General features: G+C 42.1%; 1 protein-coding gene across 5 annotated transcripts in view; it reads left to right on the top strand.

The window, feature by feature from the left end:
• The window catches only part of FGFR2 (fibroblast growth factor receptor 2), an 81,591-nt gene that overhangs the window by 58,563 nt on the left and 8,483 nt on the right, over positions 1-14,545 (top strand). For all 5 annotated transcript variants that reach the window (XM_041415770.1, XM_041415766.1, XM_041415769.1 and 2 more), the window contains 5 exons: positions 5,989-6,140; positions 8,806-8,927; positions 9,578-9,688; positions 10,434-10,624; positions 13,466-13,588. In XM_041415770.1, the coding sequence (XP_041271704.1) occupies positions 5,989-6,140; positions 8,806-8,927; positions 9,578-9,688; positions 10,434-10,624; positions 13,466-13,588 (699 nt within the window). The remainder of the gene's footprint in view (positions 1-5,988; positions 6,141-8,805; positions 8,928-9,577; positions 9,689-10,433; positions 10,625-13,465; positions 13,589-14,545) is intronic.

Below are 14,545 nucleotides of genomic sequence, written 5' to 3'. Positions count from 1 at the left end.
ATATGGACCTTCTCCAAAGCTATTGTTTTCACAGGGGAAAGAAACTGTCTTACAACATGTTTGTCACGTTGGGGCTTATCAATTTATTTCAGTATTTTTACACGGTTTTTAGCCAAAATGGCATTTTGCTTTTAAAACTGGGAATAGTTTTTTTTAAAGAAGACTTCTATTTAAAAGTTCAAATGCTATTTCAACCCCTAAGCAAAAATCCCACTACTCCCAATTGTTCCTGGTACTGTTTTGTTAGCAGCAGTTGCTCATTGAAGGTCTCTCTGCTTTTGTGTCTGCATGGAAGAAAATGTAACTACTGTAAGCATTGTCTGCAATCTGTATTTCTGGTTTGATGACTTCACTGGTCAGTTTGCAAAGGCAGGATGAGACAAGCAGTCCCTGAAGATTTGCTTGTGAATATTCCTTCATTTCTCCTTGGTGCTGAGGCTGCAGCAGCTCTTCAGTTTCTGCATCTTTTAAATCTGGTTTTGGATTTCGGGGCTGTTGTCACAAGCGAAGAATTGAAAAATAATCCAGATGTTTTATTTAAAGGGTGTGTGTTTCTGGATCATTCAACCCTGTTTTATTGTGCCACCAAGCTCACTTTGTTCCAGTTTATTTGTATTTCAGAGGATTGCATTTAAACTTGGTGGGGTTTTGTCACTAAACCTTTATTTCTCTGTGGATCAGAGAAGGTTTCCCTTTGTGCTGTGTGTGGGAGGGATGAGATGGGAGGATGGGAGGGAATGAGATGCTGGTGGCAGGTAGGCTGTGAGAATGGGGCTGGATCCAGGGCCGGGTGATGGGATTTGTTGGAATTCCAGAGAAATGAGGCCACAGATTGGGAAATTCTTGATATTGTTTTCAAAGCTCTTCTGCTGCTGGGTCAGGGTCCCTGAGGATCTGGGCTGGAAAATAATCCTGGTTCACAGAGAGACATTTGCACAGCTCTGATGCCATCTTGTCTAAGCAGGAGAAGAGTCTTGCTGAGTAACATATGGTTTGGTTTGGATCCTCCTGCACTGTTTAGCCTGAGCTACCACAGGATTTTATCATTCCCCACATGCAGGCATTTTTTCCCTGCCAAAATGCAGTTCTTTTCACATTCCTAGGAAGGATCAGGATGAAGTCAGGAATTATCAGCTCCCATCCCCTATAATCCTCATTCTCACCAGGACCTGGTACTCTGTTTTCAGTTTTTTCCTGGGAAATCCAGCAGGCAGCTCCTCTTTTCATCAAAGCAGTTTAAGAGTTACCCATGGTCTGTGTGGAGGTAGCAGCTTGAGAGGGAGGGGATGAAGAATTTGTGGGATTGAGCCTCACGAGCTGATTTGCAGGACAGGCTTTAAGAGACAGGGCCAACCAAAAAACCACAGAGTTGCCCTCAATAGGATGTACATCTCTTTTGTAGAACCTTTATTTTAACAGATTAATTGTAATTGAAGCAGACAAAAAGACAATCCCATCTCTTGTGACTTGCTCAAAGTCAAGTACAAATGTTTGTCATCATTTAAGGTTTTTGTTAAGGCTGTCACAGTCAATCTGTCAAATTTGGACCCCCTCAACATGCACGTGTCTTAAACAGGAAGCAGTGATCTTTTTTATGCTTTCTATTTAAAATACACTCCCATTAAGTTATGTCTGTTGTTGTTGTTGTGGAGTCTAATCCTTCATAGAGATGAAATGGGTGTAATTGTGATGAACAAAGACTGGTCAGTTTAAAGCAAGGCTTGAGCTTGCCCAGCAGAGTAGTTCAAAATGGTAGTTCAGTAATTCAAAATTATGATGGCAGCTGGAATGTGGAAAAAAAGAAAAGTGATCAGGAAAAAAGAAAGTAATATAGTATTTCATGTAATATTGAGCAGTAAAATCATAATTTTTTTAGGGGAATAGACTATGAAGTACAAAGATTAATACACAACTGTCAGTAAGATAATGTTGAATGGAATTTACCTTAGATATTTATTTTATTTTTTTCTTTATGCTCGGATTTTTCTGTGGAAACCACTGTCTTGTCTAGTGGTATTTATTGGATATTATTTTGTGTATAAGTGTTTCCAAATGAGTGCTTTTCATGGAGGGGTGGTGCATGTGTTTTAAATGTCAGTACTTAACATTAGGATTACTCAATTTTGTGTAGTGCATTTAACCTTGTATTTTCCTGCATCTGGTCACTCAGATGGGCTGTTCCTACCAGCAGCTAACAGCATTATTTGCTAATTATAATATACAAATATGCATATGATTTCAAATTAACTTTTACTGCAGAGCCTTCAAAAAGGCTGACAGTTATAGGAAATCACTGCATGCCTGCTAAAATGTCCCAGCATGAGTGCCAGAACTGACAGATCTGGGCTCCAGGACATGGTATGAATTATCAGTGGAGGAAAACACCCTTCATAATCAATTACAGACAATTACACACTGCTCTGCAGCTGATTTTGCCACATGGCACTTAAAGATTCCAGCAAAGATTTGTTTGTTTTAAATGCTCTGCTGCTTGGAAATGCTTGTAGAGCATTAACTGAGAGCTGGTTAACCACAGTGTGTTGGTCAGGGGAAGAAGATGTAGTGAAAATGGGGATGTAATCATGTATTGATGGGTGAGGTTTGGGTGCAGTGGGCTTTTCTCCTTCTCCAGTGCAGATTTGGAGTTAAAGGTCTGTCTGAGGCTGGTGCTGTTCTCACTTCTGGCCTGCTAAAAGCACAAAGGAAGCACACAAGGAATATTTTCTGGTGGACTCTGCCTTCCTGTTGAGATTAACATCTACCATAATGGTTCTTTCAGTGCTCTGCTCAACTCAAGCTGACTTTCACCTTTCTTTATCTAATTAAGGAATTAAATACCTCCCTAGAGCAGTGTCATCACCTAAACCAGGGTGTGAGCCCTGAGTGGGCCCCCAGGATGTTTAATTCACCTGTGTCAGGTGAACCTGCGTGGTGAGGGGTTGGAGAGCAGAGCTGCACGTGGCAAGCTGGAAAAAAGGAAAAAAGCATATAGAAAGCTGCCACTTAAATGTAGATTAAAGCTGACCATGTCTGCTGACCTTGGAATAGGTAGGATTTTCCTCAGTCTTTTATAGTATGCTGTAAGGCAGTGAAAAAAAATGCTCGAGGGAGGAGATCAAAGGTTAATTCTTTCTTATTGCAGGAAAGGTGAGAGGCCATTTCAAACCAGAAAATCTCCCCCAACCACAGGCCAGGCTGGGTTGGCTTCATCTTTTCTGGAGCAGATTTTTATAGCCCTTGAGCTGCTGTAACTCCTTGTACTGCTCCAGTTAATCAATCAGGAGAATATTCCCTGGGAGTGCAGTCCATTTGTCTTCTCCCAGACATGGAGTAGCTCCTGGATTTCTCATCATTCCTATCCATGTTAATGCACTTTGCTTGCCTCCAGTATCTCTGGCCCATCACACAGTTCTGCTGTGAAGTAAACACGTGGAGTAGTGTTAAAAGGGAAACTGGCAGAGCCTTTAATCTGCTTTTTTCTATACATTATTGCTATTTAAGCTCTGTGTTTAAAATGCATCACTGGAGTGTTTCAGTTTATTGCAAGTTTGTATTTATAGGCTTTATCCAGGCTAAGGCTGCTGAATGGTGAGTGTGAAAACTAGTGAAGAGATGGAAGAAATCCAGACAGTGTCTGGTACAATGATAGTATTCATGAAAAAAACCCAAACAAACAAACCAAAACCATAAAACAAAACTCCAGAACCCAAAATTCGGGACCATTTCTGATACCTAAGGTATCTAAATTTTGTAGCTTCACTTCTGTCCCTTGAAAACAATGGCTGTAATGGCAAAGACAGGTGCAGAAGAAAACGGAATGTAAATTAATAAAGAATATAAGAATCAAGACCTGAATAAATATCTTGGTAGAATGACTGGAGAATAGTAAGTAGATTTTGGAAATATGGAGGAAGTGGTCATAGAGTATTGACAGGTTTGTGGTGAGAGATGAAAAAATGGAAGCCAGAAATAACTGAAAAGTGGAATTCAGGAAAGTAGGGTTGGGGGCAGAGGAGCTGCCACACTGGAGATTTGCACATTTCTTGGTGCTGAGCTGGTTCATTTCATGAAGCATCATTTTCAAACTGTAGTGAAATAATGAAAATGAGAAGGAAAGAGGGGAAAAAAAAAAAAAAAAAGCAGATCAGATTCCAGCTTAGGTTCTCCTGCTGACTGGTCCAGGAGGTGAGTTCCCTTCTGCAGGCTGGGCATGGCAGCATCTCTCTCAGGATTCCATTCAGTATTCACTCACTGATTTATTTACAGCTCCATAGTCTGCCTTAATAGTGCTTTTCTGTTTGTGTCCCAAGTGGTCACTGGATTTATTTTCCTAGAGCAATGTGCCAGGTACTTACATTTGCTGAAAGTAAATATTAACATTCATGATGGTGGGATGAATGAGGCAGAAGCAGTCCGCCTTTCTTTTTTGAATGGTGGCCTTGTGTTTGTGCAGTTCACTCTCTCTTTCCATGGCCACATCTTGTGTGCAGGAGCTGTTTCACATATCAGGAAAGGTCTGTCAGCTGCTAATCTGGTTAACAAGATTAGTTTTTTGATAGCAACCCATAGCATTTTCTTCATTATGAAACCTCTTTCCACTCTTAACCTCTGGTTTTAGAAAGATGTCTTTTTAAATCTAATTTTGTGGAACAAAGCTGTAGCCTGGTGGCATTTTACATAAGCAAACCTGGTGGCAAAGTTGATCCTTATCCAGGTGATGAGGGTGTGGGTACTCTGGTGCTCCAGGCTTCCAGCTGGGTCCAAGAGAAGAACCTCCTGCTGCCTGGTGTGAGGATGGGTGCCAGTGATGGCTTTGTGACATCCTTCATCCCAGCCTGGCTGCCAGATTTGGGCTTAGCCACGACACGATTGTGGCGTGAAGAGAGGAGGAGGATTCACACTGGGGAGGGGAAGACTGGCAATACAAGCATTTCTATTTTGTGTTACTGTTCACTTGAAGCTCTGAGGGCAGCAGATGTCAGGCTGCTGCTTGCAGGCTTGAGGAAAGAGCCTTACAGAAGATTCACACCAAAACAAATTACGTGGATGGAGCAGCAATCTCTTTTTTCAAAATATTTATCAATAAGTAGCTTTGCTACTCTAAGGAAGATACTGGAGCTGATGAGAAATCACACTCCAGAGTTTCAAAACGGAGTTATTTTTAGGACCTCTTCCCCACATTTCCTGTAGAGTCTTTAGCTAAGAATGTAGTTAATTGAAAACTGAAGTGTTGTGATAGCTTTTTGATACTTTCAGTATTGAGTACTTGGAAAATAGAAACTAATAGAATCATATAGGCTGGAAAAGACCTTTAAGATCATTGAGTCCAAATGTAAGCCGTGCCAAGACCACCACTAAACCATGTCCCACGTGCTACATCTACACATATTTTAAATCTCTCTGAGGTTGGTGACTCCACTACCGCCCTGGGCAGCCTGACAGTCCATCCATTGAAGGAGCTGTTCTTAACATCCAATCCAAACCTCCCCTGGAGGCCATTTACTCTTCTGCTATTGCTTTTCCTTGGGAGAAGAGATGGAGCCCCACCTGGGTGTGCTGATTTGGGAAAAAACGTGGTGACATGGACAACTAGGAGTGGAAAAAGAGAACTTATTGGTCACCTGCTCATGATATAAGCTGATCACTTGGATATCTGAGGGTAGTGATGTAAATACTGCCAGTTTATTTTAAAAAAAATTAATATGATAAACAAAAATAACTTCTGAGGGAATAAATTAAAAGCTTACATGGTTTTTGATTTATGGGACGGACTGACAGTATTGGCAGCCATTACAGCAAGTATTCTCCTTAAAGGGAAGGCAAAACGTGAGAACAGAGCACTAGATTCAAGACTCTAGATTCAGCCACTTCCTAAAACAATGGTTCTGAGCTGGCTTGGTATCAGGTGCTGGTGGTTTTCAGATTTTGGGCCAAGATTACATCTCCTTTGTTTTTTTTCTCTTGTTGCATCTTGCATTGCAACCACAGGTGTCGGCCGACTCGAGCTCCTCCATGAACTCCAACACGCCTCTGGTGAGGATCACCACCCGCCTCTCCTCCACTGCTGATGCCCCCATGCTGGCAGGAGTCTCGGAGTATGAGCTGCCAGAAGACCCCAAGTGGGAGTTCCCAAGAGATAAGTACGTGGCTTGCTTCCTCTGACACCACTCTAGAAGTGTATCTGAGGAACCTTGAACAGCATGGCAGGAGGAAGCATCCCTCCTCGTGTCTCCCAGGGTTTCACTGGCTTAAAGAAAAATCCCAGTTACCTGAAGCTGCTCTGAAGATCAAGATTCAGTCTGGTTGTCTGAAATCAGTTTGGTTAAATAGAAATGAAATTTCTCTTCCTGCAGCCCCGATTATATTTTCAGATTTCTTGCAGGTTTTGAGACTCTCTTCTGATGTAGTTCCTCTGGTAGGAAATAAGTTAGGAAAATTTGATGTGATCTAGACTGGGAAAGATATCCACATGCAAGCACTGATGAAAGGCAATGGTGATTTCCCCAAGCAATACCTCTGAATATTAAATCATATTTCTTAGTCAACTACTTAATTAGCTAATATTTAAAAAAAAACAGATAATATAATATGTAGGACATAGAGAAAGTCTAAATTATGCTATTGGACAATCTTTTCTTTCTGTCATGTCTCTGGGTAGGATTTGGTGTTGAGTTTGTATTGACATGTATTAATGGAGATGATTATTTTTAATTTAGGGGAACATTTTGAACATTGGGTGCATGTATGTGCAATTTCTGTGGCTTAAAAGTGTTTGGTTTCAAGCAGAGCACGCTAAATTTTGATATATTCAAATTCATATGGCCACATAATATTTTCTTCAAAGTCTGTTGCCTAACATGCAAAATGAGCTTCTGGATAATCTAATTAAAACTGTAATCGTATTGCTTAATATAGAAAAAGACATGCAAAAGAGAGATAATGTTAACAAAGGTAGAACCATGATTATTTATCAGAATTAGTGCTTGCTTTAAGAAGTCTTTAGGTGGCTTTGAGAAGATAACACCTTTTATCATGGACAGTTCTCTTTGGAAGTTCAGTAACTTTTGAATAGGCGAACTGTAATTTTGAGCTTTCTGATAACTCTTCTGGAAATTATTTGATTGGTTTAGCTGAAAACGAGAGCAAAAGGCTGTAATTGCCACCTGCAGCATTCTGGTCAACAGTGGAGGCCTGTATATGTGCTCCTGTCAGCCCATGCCCTGGGGGGATCCACTAAATGCGGAAAATTTTAGAGTTGCTAAACATTTAAACCCGGTGCTCAGCACAAATGTAGGTGGAGCAGATTTGCAATGAAAGGAGGCTATTTAGAGGCAGTTTATTAGGCTGGGGGGCAGCAGGCACACAATGAGGGGTTTGTAACTTTGGTCCTAGCAGGGCAATAGCACATAAATTAACCAGTTTCCAATGCAAATGTTTGTTCTCTGCCAAGACCCTAAATTCAGTTTTAGCTCTGGAGAAAAGGCAGGGTGACCTCAGCACAGCATATGCTGCCCTTCAGTCTTTGCACCTTTTTAAAACTTGCATTTGCTTTAGAAACCAGCCCAAAACAGCTCAAGGTATTCTCACCCAGCCAGAGCCCACATGTCACAGCGTGAGCTGGCTGCCCTCGGGAGGAGCCACCTCACTTCTGTCCCGTGCCCAAGCAGATAAGCAGGGTGAATTTCAAATCACTTATCCCTCATCTACCATTCCTGATGATGGCTTCATAGCCTCTCCCTGTACTTCGTGGTGTCCATGCTTTTAAGAATGAGTCCCTACATCTGTGATATCTGTGAAATCCTCCTGTTGACCATGGAAAGTCAAGTCCTTAAGAATTTGTTTGCAAAAATGCTTGAATCTGACCCCTATGTTGGATAACACTGTCAGCATCACACTCACTGAGCATCCTCCCTGCATCGCTGCTGCATCACTGCTGCTGGATGTCACAAGGTATTCTCTGCAAGTAAAGGAGCCTGGCTCTGTCACTTAAGCACTTAGGCTGGAATCAAAAAGATTTTGCCCAGAGGCTTTCAAGTTTATTTTTTATTTCATCTCTTTCTCCTCATGAAGCTGAGATCCATGGCTCTGTGTCTGTCTGTTAGATCTTAGCAGGTTTTGCAACCAGGAATATGCTCCTCAAAATGCATTCTGCAGAGCCCACTTAGTGAGTGCTCCTTTTAGGAGGGTTTGATGTTGGTGATGTGATTACAACCAAGTTTATTTTTGCCAGTCTCTGCCTCCCCTCTCTGAGCAGAGCCTGGGCTCTGCAGGCAGGAGGCACCTTCTGGTCCCCTCAGCCAAGACTCTTGTGGCTGCAAAGAGCCTGCAGCCAAGAAAGAGCCACTGTGCTGGACCCTCTGTGGCTGAAACTTGACTCCCACCTCTTGCAGTCAGTGAAGACACAAAGATGACCAGCCATGTCACAGTGACAGGAGACGCTGGCCTGTTGCTGGCTGCTCCCCAATTCCAGCCATGCTCCGATGCTCTTTCAAAGCTCTGCCCCTCCACACTGCATCTCCCCACAAGCCATCAAGTGCAGCCTTGAGGAGAGCTTAAAATCTGGGTTTAGTGACTGATGTGCCTTTCTGAGATGCTCACTCCACCACCCCTAAGAAAACACATCCCGGCGCGCGCGGAAACCGACGCGCACCCAGGCCCTTATTGCTTCCATATGATAAACGCCTCACGCTGCAGCAAGTTGTTGAAAGGTTTTTAGTTGAAAGGTTTTTATATTTAGCCCTGGAATTTCACTGGCTGCTCCCCTGCAGCAGATGCTGTGTGTTAATCTGCTGTTTGCACCTCCAGGCTGACGCTGGGCAAGCCCTTGGGAGAAGGTTGCTTTGGGCAAGTGGTCATGGCCGAAGCGGTGGGGATTGACAAAGACAGGCCAAAAGAAGCAGTGACCGTGGCAGTGAAGATGTTGAAAGGTAAGAAAATTGGGTGATTAGGGATCAGAAGGGGTAGTGTGGCATCTCTCAGCCAGAGAATTTTCTTTTGTGGCATCTGAACTCCGTCATCGTTGCGGGGTGGGTCAAAGAGCACATAGCTGACCTCAGCCTTCAGCAGTGTGGGGTGTAAATCTGCACCCTTGACAGCCTGTTTATCTTGAGCAGTGAGTATTTGGGAGCCAGGAGATGTATTAGCATCATGTGGGTCTCTCTGCTTTCAGTTTATTTCATGTCAGAAGCTATCCTTGCATAGATCTGAGCCCATTCAGTCCAGGTGGTTGATACCAATTTATTTTGAATTTAATTGTAAGGTTAGTTTGCAGGAAAGGCAGTGTTATTGGAGATTTGATAGCTAAGGACAGCTTTTTTATGTCTGGTCTTGCTGTGCTTTTTTATGTCTGATCTTGCTGTGCTGCCTCTTTACATAATAACACTGAAGAGTTGGTCAGTCCACTAAAGAGGCTAAGACTATTTTTTGGCAGGCCATAATATATGATGTCCAGTGTAAACTGGAAAACAAATCCCATATTTTGCATTTTGAGCCACACATATTTTACACCAACTGATGAGCCTTACTGAAGCTGAGGCTGGACACTAAAATATATGAACTGAACCTGTGTCTTCTACAGATGATGCCACAGAAAAAGACCTATCTGACCTGGTGTCAGAGATGGAGATGATGAAGATGATTGGGAAGCATAAAAATATCATCAATCTTCTTGGAGCCTGTACCCAGGATGGTGAGTAGAGAAAAGAAAGTAAACCAGGACTTTCCAGCAGGTCTGTGAAAGACTCATTAATCATAATTTTTCAAGAGGTTTTAAGGAAGCAGTCATGCCGTGATAGGATTTCTAGGTATTTCTTTAGCTTAACAGCAATATTTTAACTTCTGTTTCTCATTATAGTTGCAGCCTTAGTATGAGAAAGGGTCCTGTATCATATGAAAACTCTCTAATCCCTTGCTGTAAGGAACAAATGACCTTTTGCAGGGCCTTTACCCATGTCTGCTGTTCTGAATTGTCAGCCCTACTTTAGAAGAACTTGCACCCCACAAATTTGAAATGAGTACTTTAATTCCTGGAAAAGCTAATTATTCTACATAAAGTGATGCAGAATGGCATAACATTCTGGAAATTAGAAAAAATAAAATTTAAGAAGCACTTTCCCTTTGTTGGAGATCTCAGGCTATTTTTTGATTGAAAATATTTGTTTTTCAGTACATAGCATGGTCTGAAAAGAACAGGCACTGGGGCAGGGTTTAGGTACTTTAAGGCACTAATTGTGGCTCTGCCACTCCTGCTGTGGAGCTTTGGGCAATCACTTCCCCATATCCAAACCTTCTGTTTTTTAAGGTGGTGCTTGCCACTTTCCCATTTCATTGATTCATTTATAATTTATTATAGCGCACTAAAAGCTTTCTTTACATAAAAACCATTTTACCCTGGTAACTCACCCTGCTTTTGCCATGGTTCTTTTCATCCCAAGGCCCTTTGTACGTGATAGTGGAATATGCTTCCAAGGGGAACCTGCGGGAGTACCTGCGAGCGCGCCGCCCGCCCGGCATGGAGTACTCCTTCGACATCAACAGGGTGCCCGAGGAGCAGATGACATTCAAGGACCTGGTGTCCTGCACCTACCAGCTGGCACGAGGCATGGAGTACCTGGCTTCCCAAAAAGTAGGCGGAACTCAGCAAATACAGGGCTTTTTTTTTTTCAGTTTGATTTTGTCCTTGTCTCGTTCGCATTCAGGAATTTGCTGGGAGAAGGAGCTGCCTCCAAGAAGTTGTGTAATCCACACCCCTGCAGATCAGTGGGGAAATTGATGCACTTAAAGGTTTTTCATCTTTGTTTAGCAGTATTGCTGAAATGAGGCCAGGAGTGGATCATTTAAAGTAAATGCTGTGCACGTATCTGCAGTTTGAATCCAGCAGCACAGGTGGTCACTTGGTCACACGAGTCACATCACTCCAGCCATGAGGCAGCAGGCTCTGTTTGCCTTCTGTTTCCAGTCAAACCAACCAAATCCTTTCACATCATGGTGTAGATAAACTTATTTCAGTGGCTGAAAGGACTTACAGAATAACAACAGGCAGGGTTGAGAAGACCCAAGACAGCAGGGCGAAACAGTGGGAAGAAGAGGCAAAAATTAGTGGAGTGTATTAGTCACTTGAATTACACACTTTACTGTAAACTGGTGTTTTCAGAAGAGTGAGCTGGGTGAAAGGATTTATTTATCCTGTCATGTCCCCAGACACTTATTTCTAAAACTTGCCTTCAAACATTTCTTTTTAACCAGCATTTTGATTAAATCATAGCTATAAAACCTTAAATAGCCCTGTATAACTAACTCTGTAAACATACTGTGGCTTAGTGGACGAGCAATCCTGGATACCCTGGGTGATGTTTGGACCCAAAGGCTAAACCAGAGCAGCAGATAGCAATGATAAGTACTTCCTGCAGGGTGTGGAGTGGTTAGTGGGATTTATACCGATTTCCAGTCATGTCCACTCCCAAGTATGGAGCTGTTTTTAACCAAAGAACAGGGCTGAGTGTAACCCTCCATTCCTGTTGTGTGGAGTCATTATTTTGTTATTGTTTTTTCTGCACTTGTAGAGGTTGGGGAAGAGAGGGAATCCAGGTTTAATGTTGCTTTTATTTTTTTTGTTTTGAACAGTAAATCTTAGCTCAGCAGGGTGACGTTTGTGACAGCGAGGCACAGCTCTTCTAATGGAGTAAAGCAGGGGTATTGATTAGGTGACACACCTCAGGATATCTCTCTCTGAAATTATTGCAGCTCCTGCCTGGCAGTGAGCCACGTCCCAAGAAAAGAGAGCTGATGTGAAAGGAAAACATAAATCTTTTCATTGGCCGTCTTGAGAGCAAGTGTCCTCCTGAGGAGCTCTGAAGTGCTGCTGTAGGACACTCCCAAGAGCCACTGCAGTCCTTTTTGTTTGCAAAAGCACTTGGTTGGTGCTGTGCTGAGCTGGACAGGTTGGGAGGCATTGCCCAAGGCAGAGGGAGAACAGGGGCAGCACAGAGTCGAGCTGTGCATTCCTGTGCTCCAGATATCCCACCACTTCTGTTTGTATTTCAAACAGAAAGTTCCTCTCCCCTTAGGGATCCATTTACTGAGCTGGAATAATAAGAGAGGTGCTCTTCTCATGGTATTGCCATCATGCATGAGCTGTGAGAAGGGCAGTGTTCTTGTTATTTCAGTCCAATAAAGGGGCTCACTGAGACTTCAATAATGAAAGTGGTAAAGGTGATGTTTGTTCACCTACCCTTTGCCTCACAAGAAGTTTTTGCCTTACAGGCAGTTGTACTTAGAAACAGTATCCCGTTTCCAAGGTTGGATGGATTATTTTGAAAGTAGGAGGCTTGGCCCATGTTGTTTCTGCCCCCACAGCATTGCTGATGCTGAGTTAGAGGACTGATGGGATGCTGAAATCATGCACTGTTGGCTGGTCCTGTGCTCATGAAGGCATTGCTGGAGCAGGTTTTTCCTGGCAGTTCCCCATGGCTAACCCGGTGAGGAGCAGAAACTTCATTTTACCCATGTGGGATAAGAGATCTCAGCAGCTTGCTGGGGCAAGAAAACACCAAGAAGAAATACTGGTTGTTATGTAGCTTTCTGTAGTGTGTCTATGCACAAACTGAAATAAAACATACAATGTCAAAAGTTATACACTACTGAGGAGGGAAAAAATATATTTAAGTTGAAAATAAATAAAATATCCTGCTGGGATTCAAAGTGCAGTGTTTCTTACCATGCCCTCACTGCCATCTTGTATCAACCCTAATAAAACTACTTGAACACAGGAATAATACCCAGAGCAGTCACAGAGTCCCCTCAGTGTCAGGATAATGCTGACATGAAGGAAACATCTCTCAGGAGGTAATAGTTTTGATACTGAAACTAAACCTATCTTAAAAACAAACACTGATTGCTTTGTTTATTTTTTTTTCTCTTTTCATAATTGCATTTTTATAGTCTTGTGGTTGAAATAATTATACACATCCTAGACATCCTGCTCACAATTATATATCTTTACTATGAAAAACAGTGGCACTGAGTTAGACTGGATCTCTGTTTTATCTCTGGTGAGACAATATAATTTAGGAGAAGCCACACAATAAAAATGTTCATTAACAGTACTTCTGATTAAACTGTATACCTGTACCTGGGCACATGTTAAGGAGAGTGAATCACAAAATGCTTGGCACAACCTGGGTCACCACCCAGCTTTCAGCCTTAGCAAAAATATAAGATTTAAGCGGACCAGGACTTTCTAAGACACTTCTTAGAGCCATTGTTCAGCTTGGAAACACCAGCTGAGAGGATGGATTGCAATAATTAAGAAAATCATATTTCACAGGCTTGTAGTGAATGTGTGGATTTTCCACCTTGTCATTTAGGTTAAAATCTATAAAGGAGATTTAGTTGTGGTGTTGAAGCACTTCCACTTTTGCTGCAATTTATTTCAGTGGGCTGTTTTTTTCTTCTCTTTTGTTTCCAGTGCATCCATCGAGACTTGGCCGCAAGAAATGTTTTGGTAACAGAAAACAATGTCATGAAAATAGCAGACTTTGGTTTAGCCAGAGACATCAACAATATAGATTATTATAAAAAGACTACTAATGTAAGTGGATGGTTTTCTAATCTCTGGAAACAAGTGTTTCTTTCAGTGATTCATTTCAGAACTATGGCTGTAACCTTAATGGGCTTCTTGTACAGCAGACTCACTTTTCATCCCAGACAAAAAAACAGGGATCAGGGACGTGAGCATTTCTGCCTCCTCTTACAGGGATAGTTTGTTAAAAAGCTAAGCAAAGAGGCTGCATATTGGAGGATTAGAAATGCTAAAATACAAGAACTTTTTTTCTATTGTGTCCCTGACTCCAATAATAAGTTGTAATAAGTGGAAATAGTCCTGCTGATCCCAGCTGGTTTAGCACCCAGCCTAGGATCTTGCAATACAAACAATTCCAGCAACAACCACAATGAAAATCCTGTTTACTTGTGGTGATGTCACATTCAGCCTTCTACCTGTGCTTGTACTTAACTTGTTAGGGACAGGTTGTGGTGGTGATCTCAAAGTGGGGCTAGAGATAGAGAAAATTTATTTGTACTCCCCACACTGTCAATATTTTGCTGGTAAACCTGTACCAAATCAGGAAGATAAAACATTTGGGATGTAGCATTGATACCTGGTTTGAGCTCCTTACACCTCCTCAGGGGATCTCTTAAGGTCCTGCTGAACTGCACTTGGGTTTTGATGGGAACTCTGCAGAACCCATTGAGTTCTACAGATTTTATTTGTATAAATATGACTTCTTATTAACAATCACGTTAAGTGGCTTATTTATGAAAATCACTTGAGTGATTAGTGGCATTTTAATGGAAACAACTGCCTACTTCCAAAAGCCAGAACCATCACGTGGGGCAGTGTTGGAGGGGATTGAACCTTCTTCATTTCAGACTCAGTGCAATTCCCAGCTCTGTGTGTGCAAAGCAACAGGCAGCTCTGACCGTGAGCTTTGGGTCACTGCAAAAGGGACAGGAAAACAAAATTTTTGGGTTTAGTAATTAATTTATT

This window comes from Onychostruthus taczanowskii, unplaced genomic scaffold, assembly GCF_017590055.1.
Source record: "Onychostruthus taczanowskii isolate IOZ18803 unplaced genomic scaffold, ASM1759005v1 scaffold5, whole genome shotgun sequence".
In the NCBI taxonomy this organism is placed as follows: domain Eukaryota; kingdom Metazoa; phylum Chordata; class Aves; order Passeriformes; family Passeridae; genus Onychostruthus; species Onychostruthus taczanowskii.
This window is presented reverse-complemented; position numbering and strand designations above follow the sequence as displayed.